Source organism: Bemisia tabaci, chromosome 7 (genome assembly GCF_918797505.1).
Source record: "Bemisia tabaci chromosome 7, PGI_BMITA_v3".
In the NCBI taxonomy this organism is placed as follows: Eukaryota; Metazoa; Arthropoda; class Insecta; order Hemiptera; family Aleyrodidae; genus Bemisia; species Bemisia tabaci.
This window is the reverse complement of record NC_092799.1, coordinates 25,690,135-25,710,817: the sequence shown is the minus strand read 5'-3', so window position 1 is coordinate 25,710,817 and position 20,683 is coordinate 25,690,135. Positions and strand designations below refer to the sequence as shown.

The 20,683-nt window shown below is 39.9% G+C and overlaps 1 protein-coding gene across 2 annotated transcripts in view; it reads right to left on the bottom strand.

The window, feature by feature from the left end:
• Nucleotides 1–20,683, bottom strand: part of by (focal adhesion protein tensin) — a 553,251-nt gene that overhangs the window by 501,871 nt on the left and 30,697 nt on the right. For both annotated transcript variants that reach the window (XM_072303044.1, XM_072303043.1), the window contains exon 2: nt 5,613–5,860. In XM_072303044.1, coding sequence (XP_072159145.1) covers nt 5,613–5,699 — 87 coding nt within the window. In that variant the 5' untranslated portion in view covers nt 5,700–5,860. The remainder of the gene's footprint in view (nt 1–5,612; nt 5,861–20,683) is intronic.

Sequence of the window (20,683 nt, the reverse complement as noted above, 5' to 3'; positions counted from 1 at the left end):
AACCTTGAATGTGGAACTAAAATACTAACTAGCCCTGCACCTTGTGCCCTCGCGCACGCCCTTTCTCCCTCTCGATTTCAACCCCTTGGCACTGACCTTCGACTAATTATAGGCTCCGTGTGCTTCGTTTTGTTGTCTAATCATTGGCCTCGCACTCGAATTCTGTGCCCTTAAAAAAATGATCGCGGAGGGATGATCGTGGAATTTAAAGTGTGAATTCAGGACAGTGTAGTGAGAAATTCCACCGCGAGGGGAGTGCCACCCCTGTGTTTAGATGTTTTTGATTATGCTTGTTAAAAAAGATCGCGGAGGGTATCAGAGAAAAATAGGGGCTCGGGTTAGATTTTTCTCGATCGGGTATCATCTAGTTGATTTCTTCGTTGTAATCCTGGAGTAGATATAGGCAACATTGGAATTTTATTTATTAAACTTTCAGCTATGGTCGCATGCGACAGATACTACACGAAAATCCTTTAGACGCCTGGATGCAACTATTCGGGTTTGACAGATGTCCGTGTTGCATGCGCACGGAAAAGAAGGCGTTTTGACTTCAGACCGCGTTTACTTGTGTACGCTTGTGATGTTTAGGTTACTTTCTGTAGTATTTTATTTTCCGAAAGCGCCTTCATTTCCGTGCATATGCAACGCGGACATCCATGAGCCCGAACAGTTGCATTCAGGAGTTAAAATGAAATTGTGTAGTATTCGTCGCATTCGACACTATCTAAGGGCGCTTAGCTTGAGAAAATAACAGAGTCCGTAAATCGCTATTAATTTTTTTTCGAGAAGAGTGGTACGGATAAGTCTTCATGACCCCAAGTGGTATTCCTGCTTTTCCTTCAGGTATATACAAGATTGAAAAAGTGAATATGAGTTAGGGACGAAATAGTAAAGTTACATCGAACAAGTTGATTGAATTCAAAACAATGCTGAAATACAATGTTAGAATATATTTACAGATTTTTTCGGAAGTTTAAAAATAGGACGGCGATATAGAGGTGAGGAAGGCCGATGAAATTTATTTCATATTTATGCTTCAAGATTGGTGAGGTTGCAAGCCTCGTAAAATTAGGGTGTCAAAAAGCAGTTAAGTTCGGAGGCACCAACGATTTATCCGACGACACTACTGCCGTGCTGAGGAAAAACGCCGTATGAACCTTCAGACGTTGCCAGATTACCTTTCATAAAACGCGTATTTCCTGGCAAATTTAAGAATATTTTCCCTCCAATATTTCAAGTAATTTTGCTCGCGATTCCATCGAAAAGTCCTGAAACTTTCAAGGGAAAATTCTCATAACTTTCCTCAAAAATAAACATTTTATCGAGGTAAATTCGGCAACTCTCGAATGTTCATACGGCGTTTTTCCTTGGCACGGCAGACTAGCGGGATAAAAAATCCGCACATCGAGTCCGGGCCGCGGAGAAAATTAATCGAAAACAATTAAAGATACAAAACGACGGGACTCGGGTTTCGAGGAGCAGTCGACAATAACTTATCGGACGGCCAGGTGAGAGTGAATTAAAAGAGCGAGCGAGGGCCGGGGGCTATGCGGGTCGAGTCAAGTGAATGAAATTGAAATACATCGTTTTCGATAGTGGTTCGATGTATCGTTTGCTTCAAAACAATAGAACATAACCTCAAGCCAGAACTGTAAGAATTTAAGTTGGAAAAGCTGAAAATGAGAAATTTCCTGACAATTTCACTTTGCATTCGCATTTGGTACTCAAAAGAATAAAAAATCTGTTACAAAAGACCCGTTCTCTCAGATTTCTGAATTTACTTTTGAGGCTATGTTTAGGTTTTGAACCAATCGATATCGATACAATCTCACCCGTTCGATGTATCGAATACGATCTATTGAAATACATTCGGCTTTTAATTTTGAAACAACGAGCACATGCATTGGGAGGTCCCGGGTCTTGGACGAGATGACCGCAACGCGACGCGGTTTAATGGAGGCGAGCTAGGACGGGAGTGTCAGGATTGCCCAATAAAATATAAACAATCGAGGAGGATCGAGGCCTTGAAACACGGCGACACTGAAACCAATAACATTAAGTTTATGTAAATAAAGGATACCATCGGCCCCCCGCTGAACCCCAATCCCACCCCGGGCTCGGACAGGGTCTCCGAGGTTATGTTTCCATTATTAGAACCATGTTGTCGCTTTTCGGGGAAAAATACACCGATTTGGAAAAGAAAATTGAAATTCTTGGAATTGCGCCCTGTATAAAGCGTTCCTTATCTGAATCAATAAATACAAAAAGGGCACAAGTCCAGAAAACCAAATTGTTCAGGAGACACAAAAAACTGTTTATTTCGTGGTAGATATTTTTTGGAAAGTCGTTATGTTTAAAAAAATATCTACCACGAAATAAACAGTTTTTTGTGTCTCCTGAACAATTTGGTTTTCTAGACATGTGCCCTTTTTGTATTTAGTGATTCATCTGGACTTCGCGTTTACTGAGAAAATTTAAGTTCTTAGCAAGAACGGAAGCCGATTTCTCGATAGTTTTTCATTAAACCATCACCATCCGGCCAAAGTATCACAAGCGCCACACTGGAAAGAAAACACATCGGATCTAGAGTCCAGACTCTTGAAAACATTGACAAGAAAAAGGACTCTTGATTCAATCAGATTTAAGCTTAAATCAAAAGGAAATCCGCTCAAATTAAGAGGCTTGGTTCTTGATGTAGGCTTAAATCTGATTGAATCAAGAGTATTTTTTTTTTTGTCAATGTTTTTCACTGAGAAAAAACTATGGTTTATAAACCTATTAGAGGTAAATATGGAACACCTATAATAGTCGTAAATAAACTACTAATTCTCGGTCTGTGAACCATACTAAGGTCTCTGTACCTAATTAAGGTACAGAGACCATAACTAAGGTATATGTGCTATTATTATATGTAGAGGTACTACTATTAGTGGTGTTCCATATTTACCACTAATAGGTTTATAAACCATAGTTTTTTCTCAGTGTTAGGAGTCTGGACTCTAGATCCAATGTGTTTTTTTTTCCAGTGCATGCGACGTTTATGAATTTCCACCGCCATTTTATTATTTTTTTACGAAGAAATTGTTCATCGAAGCTGTCCGAAAACTTCACTGAATTTTCTTTATGCTGCCGATAAAATTCAGCGACATTTTCTAACAGACTCGACCAACAACTTCTCTGTAAAAAATAAAATTGCGACGGAAATTTAAATGTCGTATGGCGCTTAAGATACTTCAGCCGGAAAGTGACGAAATGCTGAATATAGAACTCGTCGCATCGAAGACGCGACGTATCACGCCAAGTAAAGTTTAAGTTGTGAAAGCTCAAGTTTCCTTGCAACGAGGGAAGTTTCTTCATCATGACGGATGTTTTTTGGTTGTTTCAACTCACATGTAAAAAAATGCTTGCGGAAAAAATTCGGTATTTACACGAATCCCGAGAAAGGGTTTTCGGAGTTGCATATCTTCGGATTATATTTTATCTGAATTATCGTCTGCAAAACTTGGCAAGTCAGTATTTCAAGCTTCCAGACAAGTTCAAAAATTGAAAAAAATAGTTTGTTGAAAAGTTATTGTTTCTTTTAAAGAGGTGCGAATGACCCGTCGAACTTTTCATTTCAACAAGTTCTTGAAATGGCTCAGAAGACACGTTGAATCTCCAGATTGAAAGAAACAAAAGAATTTAATTGCGGCAATACAGATTCCATCGGCATGCTTGCGCATAAAATTCGCGTGGATAGTGGTATCCTTGGAATCTTCCGACTGGACATCAGCGGCACTTAATAAAAAGATCAATTCAAAAGCTTAATTAAATTATAATCTTTTACTTCGAACCAGTCATAATATCCTAAGTTATTCACCTGAGCTTGTCAAGCAAGTTCAGAAGAATGAGATAAAGCAGAGGATTAGCATACGTAAGTAAGAGTTTTGTTCATAGGCAGCTTTTACTTTTCCTTCCACTTTTCTTCCGTTCAATGCACTTAATGGAAAATTACCTACGCATTTTTCAACTCCGAATGCATTGCGATTGTAATACGACAAATCATTTGAGTTGTGTCTTTGGAGCCTCTGCAGCTGCACACAATCTGTGGACAAACACTGCCGTGCTAAGGAAAAACGCCGTATGAACATTCGAGAGTTGCCGAATTTACTTCGATAAAATGTTTATTTTGGAGGAAAGTTATGAAAATTTTCCCTTGAAATTGTCAGGACTTTTCGATGGAATTGCGAGGAATTTCGTAGGTTTAAATGGAGAAAATTTCGGAGGAAATTTGGAGGAATTTCGTAGGTTTAAATGGCGACGGAGAGGGCGTCCAGCCAAACGGTGGGTAGAGGGCATCCATGAAGAGATGGAGAGATGCCAGCTTCCGGAGGATCTCTACCATGACAGATTCCTGTGGAGAATAGGCGTCGCAGAGCGCCCTAGCGCGCCGTAAAAGCGGCTCATACATACACATACATACAATGGAGAAAAACAATGTTGCCAATTTGCTTAATCCGCCAATGATTTGCGACCATCCAAGCGAAGAGCGTTCACGCGGGGAAAGTCCCGGGTTTCCGCTTATTTTCCTTCAGAATCTCGCGGGAAAACTTCGATTCTTATTCAGAGTTTAGAAAAAAAATGAATTTTTTAATCTTTTATTCAATTTTTAGAGCCGAGTCGACAGAGTGCACCGACTTTGAAGGAAAAGTATCACTTCGAAGTGGAAAAAAACCACATTCCCGATTTAGGACGCAAATGAAGAGAGGAGGCTATCAATACCTCGTGAGCGCTATCGGTTGTCGCTAAGATTGTGGGAACACTTCTCTTCTTCATCGGGAACCCAATGGCATGGGTATAACATTCTTATCATAAGAATCAAATCAAACTTCAGCGAAAATTTCTCCAATTCCGAGTCCATTACACACCAAGGTACAAGCTTTGCAACATCTGATGGTGCTACCGGATTTTGAATTTCCACTCTTTAAAATCCCCGATTTTTCTCGTACCCCGATAAAAACCGGTTACGCTCCCGATTTTCCCAAATCCTGACCATCATGCTCTATAAACCCTAAAATCGAATACTTAATTGAATAGATTATTTTCCAGATCACATAAGCGTCAATCTCTATTTTGATGGAGAGCGGTTGTTTTTTCTTCGTTTTCTCTGGTATATCAATCATGTCCGCTTTAATAGCCTTCTAAGAACATACATTTTGTTGAATTCGAAGATTGTTAACAGAGCAAATAAAACTGTTTTTTAAGTTCTTCTCGCATTCGCAATTTTGGCGCTTATGTGATTTGAAAAACAATGCAGGGGTGCAGAATCTTCTGAGCTTCCACATTTTCACACGCCCGCCAGCCGACTTTCCACATTTTTTTTATCATCAGGTCTCAACAAAATTTCCCACCAATCTAAAAAAACATGGCGTTTTTCCTCTGTTTCCCTTGGCTTTTCGACTTTTGGCCCCTCAAATGTTACCTCCTTCCGCATTTTTGGGGCTTTTCCACATCGGGCATTTTCTGCAACCCTGAAATAATGGGTTCAATTTCTGTCTCTACTAAAATCATTCCAAAAAAAAATGAAAAACAATAAGATGAAGCGAAGCAAGCTGGTAAGAAGAGACGCTTACCTTTAATAGAAGCCGGATTGGAGCGCTGATGACGGGTCGCTTCTTTTCTTGATTGGAGCAGAAACAGGCGTTGATCCAAGCCATCATGAGGTCGAGTTTCCCGGAGGAAAGATCAACACGTCACAACACAACCCCTCGCCATCGGCCACCCCTATCCCCCGCACTTTTCCGCGTTTAGAATCCCCACTGATACGATCACCACACCCGGATCCGCTTTTTCCGATGCGATCGCCGCATTTTTCGAAACACTGCAACAAAAAAACAAAACAAAATTTGTTAGTATTACAGATAAACGGCCGAAATAAGAAAAAAAATAAAGAAATGAATGGAACCCCAGGGTGTCTACTAATACAGGCTGGTCAAAAATCAGTACTTCCACGATTCTTTTTCAGTACATTCTCAAGACATTCAATTGCTCCTAAACAGAAGAATTCAGTACTTTTTCAGTATTTTCATTTGACGAAATCCGAAAAATTTCAAAAATTTTGGATTTCTCGTTGAAATTGCGGCAAAAAAGAAAACAAAGAAAAAAATGACTAAATTTCCGGACCTTCTTACTGAATTTCCGCACTTTATTAGTACTTCTGGACCGCCCTTGAAAAATCAGTACTATTTCTAGACTCTCCGGATTTGTAGACACCCTGAATCCCCGAGTGGTTACCATAATACTTGAACGGACCTTACAGAGGGCCTTAGTTAGAGGCTACATGAGGAAAGGGTTTGATACGCAGAAAATTCTGTTCGTTTTAACCGGGCGTGGTGGGTGCGAAGGTAACCCCAGTAGGAGGAACTCCAGGGTCTAATGAATTCCTGCACGCTATTTTCAAGTTTTATCATACGAGATTGCAACTCACATGGCGAGCTCTGCCGTGCTAAGAAAAAACCGAATAAGATTCAGGTGTTGCAAATTCTATTCCGATAAAATACGAATTTCGTGAAAAACTTTTTTCATTGATTTTTTCCAAAAAAAATACTAAACGCGATTTCATCAAGGACGGTGGCGGATTCGCGGAGAGGGTAGGGGTACAGTGGCATGTCCTCCTCTGGCAAAAAAAAGAGCGAATGGGGTTAGGAAATGGGAGAAAGAGAAAAAGGGGATGGATGGGAGTAAAAGTAGCCTAAACATTTACTACGATGGTTTTTTATTTTCAGACGTGACTACACTACTGCTTCCTTCTTGCTGGAAATTTTGTCCTAAAACTTCACACCTCGGAGGAAAATAGTGTGATTACTGAAGAATAATCACAGTAAAAGAGGTAAATATCCGCCGATTTTAAAACATCAAATATTTAACAAATGTTGGGCGAAAATTGCGTAAAATTTAATAAAGAGATTCTTTTAAGAGACATTTTCTGAGAGGGTCCACCCAGACCCCCTAATGGGGAGTGTCCGCCTTACCCCCTCCCCCTCCACTCACTATCACTACATTCCCCTACTCTAAAAAATACGAATTCTCTGCAAAACTTGTAAAAATTTTCCTCGATTTACTTCAGAGAAAATTAAACGCAATTTCACTGGGGCAGGTATGCAGAAAGTTCTTAGCCCTCCCAAAAATTTGCTGAAAGTCTTCTCCAATTTCCACAAATTTTTAAAGCCTTTCAAAATTCTCACGCGAGCTTCCACGCGAGCATGATCGCGCGATCGAGAACATTCTGCACCCCTGACTAAGGGTACTTGAAAATTTCAAGAACAAATATTCGTAATTCGTCGCTCGGCTGGCATAAGGGCGTAACTACACTATGTTATGAACCCTGTCTTCCATACAATGCAAAGCTTTACCGGGTTCATCTCAATGTGCAGTTACGCCCTTGTGTCAGCCAAGCGACGAATTAATCTCTGTGGTGAATATTTTAACGGCAGAAATTTGGCGCCACTTAATTGTTCCCTCGGCGTTTTTCCTCACGGTGGGGCTATCTTCCAGGACCCGTTTCATAGCCGTCGGGTGCTTTATGCACTCCTAGCCGAGGCCCATGCGCCACGCCGTTTTAGCTCTTACGTAGCGTAGCCACGGCCGCCTGTTGCATCTCCACACCGCGGAAATTCTCTTGTTATATTGGTTTTAGGGTATCTTGTTTCCCCTGTTACCACATTTTACCCTAAACCCCTGGACCGTCCACGGACAGACCTAGTTCCGTCCGTTCATCCGACAACCCGTCTAATGGAACTGGTTTCAATCCTCTTCCATGTGTTGTGCACGTTCCGTTCCTCACCTCCGACGCACAGTGGAGCGAGTCAATAGGATGGGTCGGACAAAATTTGGAAACTTCAAAAGCTCACAACTCCCGTTTATACACGATAGAGAATTTGCAGGTGTCTGAAATTTGATGAATTTCGTGTTTAAGTGGAAACTACTGAGTGAACTGATCACGAGGATACCCTTGATTCATGAATTGAAAAATTATTGGAGAAGATCTGACAAAATGATCTAATCTGCTAAAATACGTGTGTTTAAATGGGAAACACCGCCTTATGGCGTCACTAGGCGGTGCATTTTCTCATTTTTAAATCTATTTTTATACTATTTCCCATATCAGAAAAAACATTATAAAAAATTCTGTGAAATCAGCTTTATAAGCACTTTCAGACGAAGCAATGAAAAATTTGCATGCAAATTTTCCATTTTGAGGTACTGAGAGTGGTTCCATTCACTGGAAAAAAAACACATTGGATCTGGAGTCCAGACTTTTAAAAACATCGACAAGAAAAAAACTCTTGATTCAATCAGATTTAAGCTTAAATCAAGAACGAAGCCTCTTAATTTGAGCGGATTTCCTTTTGATGTAAGCTTAAATCTAATTGAATCAGAGTCCTTTTTCTTATCAATGTTTTCAAGAGTCTGGACTCTAGATCCAATGTGTGTGTGTTTTTTTTTTTTTTTTTTTTTTTTTTTTTTTTTTTTTTTCCCCCAGTGTTGGCGCCCTCGTGACATTTTCTCCTCTAAGCACCTCTTTCCTCCAGCTTCCCTCTATGGGGGTGGGGATAACACTTCGAGAAAGGGAAAAACGCCCATTGACACTTTTGATCAGTAGGTTAAGACCTACAACATATAAAAAAACCGGCCGATTTAACCGGGTCCACTTTTCCCATAAGAACGGTCCGTTGTCCTTTGAAATGTGACGAAATAAACATCAAAATTTCCAGTTTGGGTCAAAACTTTAAGTCCGGTCCTCTCCGATTGGCTCGACTCGCTGTGCGACGGCCTTTCCACTGCGCAGGAGGTTCGTCTCGAGGCTTTACGACCGTTTTTTAGTGGCCATTTTTTACGCACAAACTGCGCACCGCTGGGCCGCTTCCGCCGCTACGCTGGTCGCGGCTCCCGTTGGGCCCGCTTTGCATGAAACTTGACCTATGTCACCCTCTCCCCCTGTATGTTTCCTCCTGGCGCTCTATACCGCGCCGATGGTCACCAATTAAACGACCGTAAAAGCCGCTTACGTCATGAGTGACGCTTTCGGACTTCGGCTGAGGATGTACTTACTACAAAATCGTGGGACGCGAAGTTTTTTACCTGCTCTGGAGTTCCAGTATACTGCCATGCTAAGGAAAAAGACCGTATGAGCCTTCGGACGTTGCCAGATTTCCAGAATTTGCTGGGAAAATTGGGAATATTTAGCGTCGAATTTTTCAGATATTTTTGTTCGCAATTTGATCTTACACATCCGAAAATTTCACGAAAATGTACAGGGTTATTCAAAAGTCACGCACCACTGGCCATACTTTTAGTTCTAATTATGACATCGACTTGCGGTTTCAGACATTTTTCCTCTTATCGAGGGGGAGAATTCTTTAGGTACTCTCTAGTTTTTTATCCCCTCGGGAGGAGGGGGAGCGGGGGGCAACTCAAAAATTTCAAATGGCCACCTCCCTCATGGCCAGTGGTGCGTGACTTTTGAATAACCCTGTATACATAACTTCTCTCAAAAATACACGTTTTATCCGGAGAAATTTGACAACTCTCGAATGTGCATACGGCGTTTTTCCTTAGCACGGTAGCATATACTGGTGGCGATGTGTTCAAGTGACGTACCGGCTCAACAATCAGATGGCGGAGGGGGCCTACCATATTTGGGATAGATTCATCCGTGAAATCCAGCCAGGCTCATTGCTGGTGGAGTGGTGGCCCCGGGTTGCGAAAACAGGGTGGCTATTGAAATTTCAAATCATCATTCCCTGACTTCTCCTAATAAAATTCACTGACTTTCTTACGATAACGAAAGGGCAATTAATTAATAGTCAGAACGTTGGCACAACAACGCGATATTAGATACAATTCCTATCAACCGGAGCGAGCGTTCCGCATTTTTCTTTTGTTTTGTCCCCCTTTTGCAGCTTTTCCCCAAATCAAGATGCTATTTTATTCCGTGTTTTTGACTGATTAAGTTGTTAATCTGAGATCGTATGGTGCGCTTTTAGTTCAGAACCTCTATTTCCATGACATTTCATCACAACGTTTCAAGCTCTTAATATATTATTTTGGATCACTTCGTGAGTGGCGCTTCACGTGTGGTTTTGATCTAACTCCTAAACTAAAGGAAAAAAGTGTAGGAGTCAATCAGAAAAAACATTTTAAAAAAGTGGGGGGGGGGGGAGGAACAATGTATTGCGTCAGCTGTAGCGGCAAGGCAACTGCGACCACCAGCCAGGATCAGGGACTCCAGACGACAAAAGCAGTATAAATCGATTACTTATAGATAATTATTGACGTGAGATTGTGGGGCTATTAAAATTCCGACTTCATTAGGCGAATGATAAACTAATCTTCGGAAGAGGCTTATAAGACCGGCCGCGACCCGAGAAACTGGGCCCAGGAGCCGATCTTCCGCGCTAGGAAAGAACGCCGTAAGAGCATTCGAATGCTGCCAAATTTCGCTCGATAAAATGCTCTTTTCCAAGGAAAGTTACAAACATTGTACGTGGAGATTGTAAAGACGCTGAATTACATTTTGAATGAAATTCGATTGTTGCGGAAACAATGATGAGATATGACAGCAGAGTGGAGAGTCAGGTTAAATAATATTATGAGGAAGCAGTCGATTTAATAGACACAATTAGGTACTGTTCAAAGATTAAAAGAACGAGAGACACTAAAGATCTAATACGGTTATGATCAGTAGGATATGAATAAAATTTTGAATGAAGAGTAAAAGGAGAGGAGAAATGACAAAGCAACATTATTTAACTGTTAAACACTTAATTTTCTTGCATCAAAGAACAGAGAATTTCAAAATTCGTCGTCTTCTAAGTAATCTCGGCCCCATCGTCTTTCATTGCCTCTTACTCTCCCTTTGTTAATTCAATTGATGTAAGTAGAAAAATGCCTTACAGCAGTTGTAAGACAGTTCCAAATGAACTTCGTTTTAAAGAACATAATAATGATAACGATGAAACATGTTTCGGGCCAATCCTTAAAATCGATTAATTTCTTTATGCAATTGTTCAGTTTTTTTTATCGCTTTTTCAATTTTTCGTTTTTCCCCGTGTTCTTATTTACATCAAGTAGTTAATGTCAAGCGAAGGTCTGCTGACTTTGACCTGTTGCCCGTCAGTGGCACTTACACCAGGAGTGCTCCCTCTTCGGAGGTTCACTGGAACAGAAAACACATTGGATCTAAAGTCCAGACTCTTAAAAACATCGACAAGAGAAAATACTCTTGATTCAATCAGGATCTAGCTTAAAACGTCTTAATTCAAGCGGATTTCGTTTTTATTCAAGCATAAATCCGATTAAATCAAGAGTATATTTTCTTGTCAATGTTTTCAAGAGTCTGGAATCTAGATGCAAAGTGTATTTTTTTCCAGTGTGGGAAAAAATCGTCGAAAATTTTAAGGGGAAATTCACAAAGTCTCCAGTGAGTTTGTATATAATCGAAAGAAATTTGACAACATCTAATCGTTCAAACGATGTTTTTTCAGGGGACGGCCGGAGCTGATGCCCGTATTATATTTCCCTATCGGACAACACTGGCGAGACTCGGACCAAGTTGATCTCGAGAGCTTAGGCGGATTTTGAAAACGGAGAAGAAGAAAAAACTCATCCTGGGAAAAGTGCGTTTTTACCGCGGGTGTAAAAATAGACCCGATCCTTTAAGTCCTCGGCCTCCGAGAGGCTCCTTCACTTTGAATTACAAAACCGCATTGCGTAAACGCAAGCGTGAGTGCGCCGAGTTCCTAGCGCGCCGACGAGCGTATTTTATTTCACGCATCAGCAAAACCGAGGAGACAAACGGCGAGTGGGATTTGGGTCACTTTCGGACTTTCAAAAATTCCGACTCGGGACGAGTCAGCGTTTCCGAGAAGTCAACAATCTGGATCCGTGGGTGTATGACCTCGCTTAAGTGAAAAAGAGGAAGAGAAAAGTTCAATCACGCTGGAGAAAATCTCTCGGATCCAGACTCTTGAAAAAATTTGACGAAAAAAAATCCTCCTGATTAAATCGAAAAAGGAAGTTATTTTAAAACAGAAGATCATGATTTTGGGAATTTCAATTTTCTCCGACTCTGGTCGATCACTGGAGAAATGGTCCTGTTAGATCTAGAGTCCAGGCTCTTGAAAAAATTGACAAGCGAAATACTCCTGATTTAATTGGATTTTTGCTTGTATCAGATTTAACGAGAAAAAGAACCTCTTGATTAAATCGGAAAAGGAGGTTAATTGAACACCGAAGATCTTGATTTTCGAAATTTCAAATTTCTTCCACTCCGGTCGATCACTGGAAAAAAAGTTCTATTGGGTCTAAAGTCAAGACTCTTAAAAAAATTTGACAAGAAAGATTACTCCTGATTTAATAGGATTTTTGCTTTTATCAAAAGGAAATCCGCTTAAATTAAGGTATACTAAACTCTCGATTCGATCAAAAATCCGATCGAATCGAGATAATTTTCCATGTCAAATTCTTCAAGAGCCCAAACTCGGTATTCAGGAGGCTATGAAAACGCGATAAAAATTTTGCAGCAAGTAAAATATCCTTCAATTGAGATCCTCCTTGAGTCTCAAGTGTGTGCCAGTAGCAGTTGTGCGCGAACTCGAAAACAAAATGTATCGCTCGAGCTGTGCAGAGGCCAGATTACTCAGGATTGGCAGTAACTCGCTTATCAATAATTACTTCCAGCTTAATGATTCATTTCCTTGGAACTATTCAGGATTCTCGGTATCTCTGACCAATTGATCTCTCCCCTATTAAAATCAAAGCGGGGGGTTCGGGTGTTGCGCGGGGTGAGGGGTCATGCAATGAAGGCGTTGATGCATGAAGGGTGAGATCATTAAATTGAGCACAAGTGCCAGTTCAGTAAAAATATCATTGGAATTTGTGTCTTTATTCCTAGTTCTTAAATGCCAAGGCTAGGCGGGAGAATATTCATAGTCATTCCTCGAGCTTCCTTTTTTCAGGGTGCCTTAATTCTTTCGCAAAATGATAAAAAGAGGCTTAGGGAAATTCTGAACATAGTGTCATGATGACAATTTAAACGAGTCAGTAGTTAAGAAATAATTAAACAGAATGAGGTTCAAAAGATCCTTATGAGGGATATCAATGATTTCCCTCTACAAAAATTTCAAGTACAATGGAGCCTTTTTTCAAAAATTTGAAAATGCTGGAGGAAAGGTTCTCAATAAGTTCTTCCTCGGCATGGCAGAGTAGCAGGATATCCACTAAAAAAGGCTTGCAAAAAATCAGTTCTTTTACAGTACTTTTTCAGTACATTCCCAAGAAATTTAGTATCTCCTCAAAATTCAGTACTTTTTCAGTACCTACGATTGACGAAATTCGAAAAATTTCAAGAATTTGAATTTCTCGCTTAAATTGTGACAGATACTATGAAAAAATGGAAAAAATTCCGGACCACATTGCGGAATTTCCGCACTATGTCAACGCTGGAAAAAAAAACACATTGGATCTAGAGTCTAGACTCTTGAAAACATTGACAAGAAAAAATACTCTTGATTCAATCGGATTTAAGCTTAAATCAAAAGGAAATCCGCTCAAATTTGAGAGGCTTGGTACTTGATTTAAGCTTAAATCTGATTGAATCAAGAGTACTTTTTCTTGTCGATGTTCTTGGGAGCCTGGACTCTAGATCCAATGTGTTTTTTTTCCAGTGAGTACTTCCGAACCGCCCTTAAAAATCAGTGCTATTTCCGGACTTATAGACACTCTGAGTAAGTCTTGGAATCTGAATTCACCATGTTTCTGAGCAGGCATTAAACGCGCACCAAGATGAACGCATCACTTGGCATCGACGAAGATCAACCCTTTCAACGGCTCGCGTGTCGCGTCTTCTTTTGATTGATTATCGATTGGTTCCTTTTAAAAGTTGGAGCGCCGCCTGGCTCACCCCTCAGCCCTCACAGATTTGGAAATGAGTCACACCGAGCCGCACCAATTATGTCTAATTTCATTGCATGATCATATATTTCCATCGCGCTTGTCATTTTCATTTTAGTCAGCGCCTCCCTGGTCGGCTCCTTCCTCTACCCGCCGCGGTTTCCGTCTGCGTTGTCATTTAAGACGTAAATATCGGATTTTTCGCTTGGTTTGAGATCAGGATTTTCTGGACTTCACGCTTCTCGAGGCGACCAATACACGCTATTACACTGGAAAAAAAAGAAGAAAAAACACACATTTAATCTGAAGTCCAGACTCTTGAAAACATTGACGAGAAAAAATACTCTTGATTCAATCGGATTTAAGCTTAAATCAAGAAGCAAGCCTCTTAATTTGAGCGGATTTCCTTTTGATTTAAGTTTAAATCTGATCGAATGAAGAGTCCTTTTTCTTGTCGATATTTTTAAGAGTCTGAACTCTATTTTGTTTCCCCCAGTGTAGTGTCGCATCACAGAAAAGCGATATATATCGACGTTTTCGTATTGGTAGCATTGAAAGAGGTTATGTCAATGTTATTATTTGGATCCAATTTGATATAATGGAGAATCCTCATGATGACGTCGCACTATGGTCCACAGACCCTATTTAACGGAACTTTAGTCAAATTTTGAGGGTGGAAAAAATTAAAGTTTGGCACTACAGTTTTATCATACATACTCTCATGGATCGTCACCTAAGTTTTCATCGACTAATAATGATTTATAAGATTGTGACGGACCCTAACAACAGAGCGCGCGGTAGGTCTTCATTAGCTGATTGTGAGCTGCATTCGGTGGTGCGTTACAGGGTGTTTATTTTACCGAGTTACGCCTCATCTATGTAAATTTTTGGGCAACGTGGATCCACCTGATAGCAAGTGACTTCCTTTTCACCCCGTTTCATTAATTTTGAACCGAAATTTGTATGCTTTTGAACGCTCCAAACATACGCCAAAAAATGCTAGAAATCAGTGAAATTCGTAATTTTTAGGAAGCTCTAACTTTTTTTTAATTCTAGTTAATGCTTTGCGGATTGAAAAATCTTGTTCAACATATCCTTGACTTTAAAATGATGCCAATTTAAATTGCGCCTTTTTGCAACTAACGGTCGAAATTAATTTTTTTCGGAGTGCACCTCCGTACATCAAAATGTGGAATATTCCATGCATTTTTGGCGTTTTTGCGACTGTTAAATTTTTTCTAGGTACAAAATAAAAGTATTCCGATGTATTTTGAACTACTGAGTCCGAAAATGACCTTTGTATTTTCTTATCACCTCTCACTTTTCCGAAAAAGCAACTTTTTCCCGGGAAAATGAGCAATTTTGACGTATTTTTGTCATAATTGCAATTCATGTTGATAAATTATACTGGACCCGTGATAAAGAGATTCTGTCATGTATATTAAGCTGCTAAATCCGAATATGAAATAGGTTTTGGTTAATCACCCTCCAGTTCTCCGATAATGCCGATTTTTCCGCGCCTTTTGGGTAAAACCTTTCCCGGACTCTAAGTGTGCTAAAAATACGGTTTAAATTGATTTCGATGTTTGATATATCGATTCTTATGTATTTTGACTTGCTAAACCCGAATATGACCTTAGATTTTTCCTATCACCCCTCATTATCCCGGAAAATTTAATTTTCCTCGGAAAACGAGCTTTTTTGGTATTTTTCCGACGATTTTCCGTATTCTGAGGAAAACGGGGGTCTGTAAGAGGCAATTTGAGGTCGAACTCCGGTTAAATGTTTCTTAAGACGTCATAGAAGACCTAAAGAGGAACTTGGAAAATCGCTACAGCTCCATAGAATAGGAAAATTGGCGCAAAAATACCGAAAAAGCTCGTTCTCCGAGGAAAATTGAATTTTCCGGGATAATGAGGGGTGATAGGAAAAATCTAAGGTCATATTTGGGTTTAGCAAGTCAAAATACATAAGAATCGATATATCAAACATCGAAATCAATTTAAACCGTATTTTTAGCACAAGAGTCCGGGAAAGGTTTTACTCAAAAGGCGCGGAAAAATCGGCATCATCGGAGAACTGGAGGGTGATAAACCAAAACCTATGTCATATTCGGATTTAGCAGCTTAATATACATGACAGAATCGCTTTACCACGGGTCCAGTATAATTTATCAACATGAATTGCAATTATGACAAAAATACGTCAAAATTGCTCATTTTCCCGGGAAAAAGTCGCTTTTTCGGAAAAAAGAGAGGTGATAAGAAAAAACAAAGGTCATTTTCGGACTCAGTAGATCAAAATACATCGAACTAGTACTATTTAGTACCTGAAAAAAATTTTACCTACATGTTGCAGAGGTCAACAGTCGCAAAAACACCAAAAATGTCCATTTTTTCCGGGTAAAATCGGCTTTACCGGAAATTTTAAGGGTGATGGACCAAAACGGAGGTCATATTCGGATTTACCGCCTAAAAATAAATGAGAATAGTCTGATCTCGACAGAGAGACACTTTTGTTATTATTTTTATACATGTCTAAATAGGGTGGAAAAAATCTTCAGTCTTAAAAGCGCCAGAAATCACATTTAAGGTTAAGTTTCTCGGTCAGGATGTTAATATTTTGTTAAACTAAGATGTAAAATGAAATCAGCGACCCAAAAAACATAAGATCCAACACCTTTTATAACGGTGCAGTGCATTTTCGAATAAAGTTCCGTTAAATCCAGTCTGTGGACCATAGTGCGTCGCCACTGATAGCGTCTATACTATTCGTGAAAGCGTGTTAGCTGAGATTTCTGAATTTGAACAGATTTGTAGACAGAGGAATTGCGTAGAGGGCGACACCCGTCGACTTCCAAATGAAATAAATTAAATAGGGGTGTATCAAGATTTGCACCGATTGAAGAAATAATTTTTGAAAGAAAGTAAAAAAAGTTCAACTACACGAAGCTCAGATGTCCTTTCCATTTAAAAATTGGAAGAATTTAATTTTTTCCGATAGCATGTAATTAGTAATAAGTTGGAAAAAAAAATCAAACAAATTTGATCGGAATCAGCCCAACTGCCTTTCACGCTAAATAAATTACATTTTCTGACTTGAGGATAGAATTTTAAGGTTCCTCGAAGAAATTCACTGACTTTTCAGGGTGAGGCAAATTTCCTTGATTTTCTCAAGTTCCCAATGACTATTCAATATTTTGTCACCCTTTCTGAGCCGCAAATAAGGGCTCTCACTACGCCGCACAGTAGATCGAGAAAATAAGAGAGGTCGGACAAAATTCGGAAACTTTAAACACTTATATAACTCCATTACTCCGTTAATACGAGACGTTGATGTTCTAAAAGTGGATTCATTGGTTTTCTCGTGAAATTTGTTTTCAAGAAGCACTCCTTGTTTTTCAAGAAGCACTCCTTGAAATTTAAATTGTGACGAAATAAACATCAAAATTTGTCATTTCAGTCAAACATAGCATGTCTTTCTAATTGACTCAATCCACTTTGCGCCGTGGTAGGTCTAAGAGGTATCAATGAAAATCTTCACCGGGTGCCAGCGATGATTTTAATCGTTGACAACACCGTTTTCCCTCCATTTAAAAATATCGGTATTAGACGAAGCAAGCTGCCTCACCAAGAATCGATTGTTCATCATAGATTCAAATGGAGGAAAAACAGTTTTTTCCAACATTCAAGAACCGCCACTGCTGAGTGCACCAAGCGTCACACCGAAACATTTTTCCCGGTAATATTTTTGAGTTCTCTCAAAAGAGGCGCAAGACGTCACGCGTAGGCGAGTCACGATTAATAATGAGCGTAAGACAGTGAGATAAAAGGAGCGCGAGCGGGTTAATGAAATTATTTTGCCGGCGCTCGGCAGCTCTAAGGAAAGGCTCGAGACCACAATAATAGGAAAGGATTCGATTGTGAGCTGGTTTCTCTTTCATTCACTGACTCCAAGTTTGGGCAAGGGTCGCGATGAATGTGGAGGATGCCCCTTCTCAAAAACGCCAAACAGAGTTGTCACTTCACGGATTATTTACCCTTGCGCCCTCTTAAGAATGTCAACTACGGATCGATGACATTATTTTGTCGTTGATATATGACTTTGATCGATAAATAGCTGTACTAAACAATGGATGTTTATCGATCAGAGTCGATCGATAACGCCAAAGGTGCCTCATTACTTGGGACCCTTTAGAGCGAACTTTCGGACAATTGAGATTTTAACCCTCATGACAACTTTGATGCTTCCCTGAATAGTGCGATAAAAGCTTTACAGTCGCTTGAAATTTTCAGTTAATTACAGGGATTTTCCACAAGAACATGTTAATTGCAGGGATTTTCCACTAGAACATATGGAAGATTGACTCGAATGAGCTTGAGTATATCAAGGGTCACCTAATTTCCATAAATCTGTCGTATAATCTCGGCTTTGAACTCTGAATTCGTGATCATCCACGAAAAAAGAGTCCCTAGTTCAAGGATGCAACATTTTCAGTGCTTTCAATTACTTTTTTTGGGTTGGGTCAAAAAATCGGATTTTAAGATTTAGACGGAAATTACTCTAGTATACTAAAGTGTAATTCATTTTTCTGGCATAAGAAGGCGTAGATTCGTATAATGTTCCGATTACTTTGTGCTCCAAATATGGCAGTTCAGTATTTCAGAGAGTTTTCTTTAATAATCGTGTTTTTTGAGCTGCAAGCTTCAAATCATCATAAATCCAGTGTAACAATCAAGATTGCCACAACATTTGGAAGATGACATTACTCGGCATTTCCCTGATTTCCGTGAAACATTTGAATAACATTCCCTGACAGTTGAAGATACGTCGAATGGTTAAAAGACATAATTTGAAATAGTTTGCACGCAAAATTTGTTGTTCCAAATGTCAAACCCATTCTCAAAGGCAGATTAAGGTGAATTAACAATTTTTCCCTGACTCTTTTATCATTTTCCATGACATTTCCCGGTATTCCCTGACTGTGGCAACCCTGAACTATGCATGTTGGGGCACTTTTAGACCCAAGGTATTTGCGGAGCTCTCTATTAGGCTCTAGTATCAATGAGTCAATTTTAGGGTTTCATCGTTTCAGGCGGACGATCACGTTGATTCGAAAAAAAATTATCATTTTTCGTGCCGACCTCGCGAGGGGGGTTTACTGCTGCACGAGAGGGGAAGGGGGTGTTAAAAGGGTGGAAGAGTCAAGAGTCCCGCGATGGCACAGCCGCGCCGGTGGCAGCGGTGAACGGTGACACGACGGTGAGGCGACGCGGTTGATTTCGCGGTTCCACCATCAATCATCCTTTCTTCATCACTTTCCTCGGAATAGGTAGTCGCTAATGACCTCTCCATAATCCATGGTCCCTCGGTTCGAGCTCGCTAACCGTCTCGTCATGCTTTTACCCTTATCGCTGCACTCAACGGACGCCTGTAAAACAATGCCACCCCCGTCCCCTGTACCCCGTTGACTAGGGGGTGTTTCCTCCCCGATCCGTAGTGCTTGCAGGATAAAAATTTAATACGCGGTATTGTTTTTTTCCCCTGCCCCCCCCCCCCCCAATACTTCTCGATAGTCACTCTCCGCCGAGCCGGTATCAGGCCAACCGATTGTTTCAATGATGGATGGACTGACGAACACTATCGAAATTTGGAGAGGTCTAGAAATGTCTTTCTCTTTGGAAAAGGGTCCATATTGTTATACATATTTTAGTTTCGAGTTTAGATAATAGAGTGCACTTGAAGACCAATGGCACCTTCTGACTCGAATTTGACGGGAAGGATGAAGGGCAGTTGCGATTATTGAAATTTAGCAACACGGTTTTTCCTCCATTTGAATGTACGTAAAACAATCGATTCTTGGTGAGGTAGCATACCTCAGCTGGTTTCGATATGTTTTATGGATTTAAAAACAGTGTTGCTAACCTGCAAAATTGCCACCGATAAAGGGTTAGAACGCATTGACATTTTGCCTTCAGTTTTCACCGGTCAGAAAACATTCTCCGTGCGGCAACAGTTGCCTGATTGAAAATTAGTGTTTTGCGCTGTCGACAAATCTTTCCTTGCAGTTAATTGTCTTCAACTTCACTTATTTCGATACTATTCAGTCTCTACGATCGGTGATTAAGTTATTGCGTAAAAATAATGATAAGCTCCCAATTATTTGTGAAACGGTGCTTTTCTAAAGACAGTATACTTTGATGTGTTTTAGAATCGTTTACTTTGATGAATGTTTTAATTATGATTGTGTCTATGTATGTATTTCAGAAACAGCAGTATTCAAATACGGACTTTGATAGTAACTTTTAAATATTGTTATAATACTTTATTGAAAAATATCGTGCCAAAAAAATAAAGATTTTTCACCTTCACTACTTGGCTTTTTGCAGAATTTCGAGCTGCTAAAGTTGGTGTAAAAAAAATTTTAAAGAAATAATGAAGATAATGCACAGACTGTGTACAGTCAACTTCGATTTTAATCTCGGTATGTTTGTCGATGTTAAGGCCAGCACGCTATTTTCATTTGCCGTGAAAACTTCTCTGACTGAAAGCTTCCTTTTAAGGTGAGGAGAAAATCGTGCATAACTTGATGCAGTCCATTGTTCCATCCGGCACCATAAATTGAAGACAAAACAACTTTCGCAAAGTTCAAACATCTCTTCTTTCATATTTTAAGAAAAAAATCAAGCGGCAAGACGTGAATCGAAAAACAAACATTCGCTCGACACACTGACGCTACATGACAAAAACA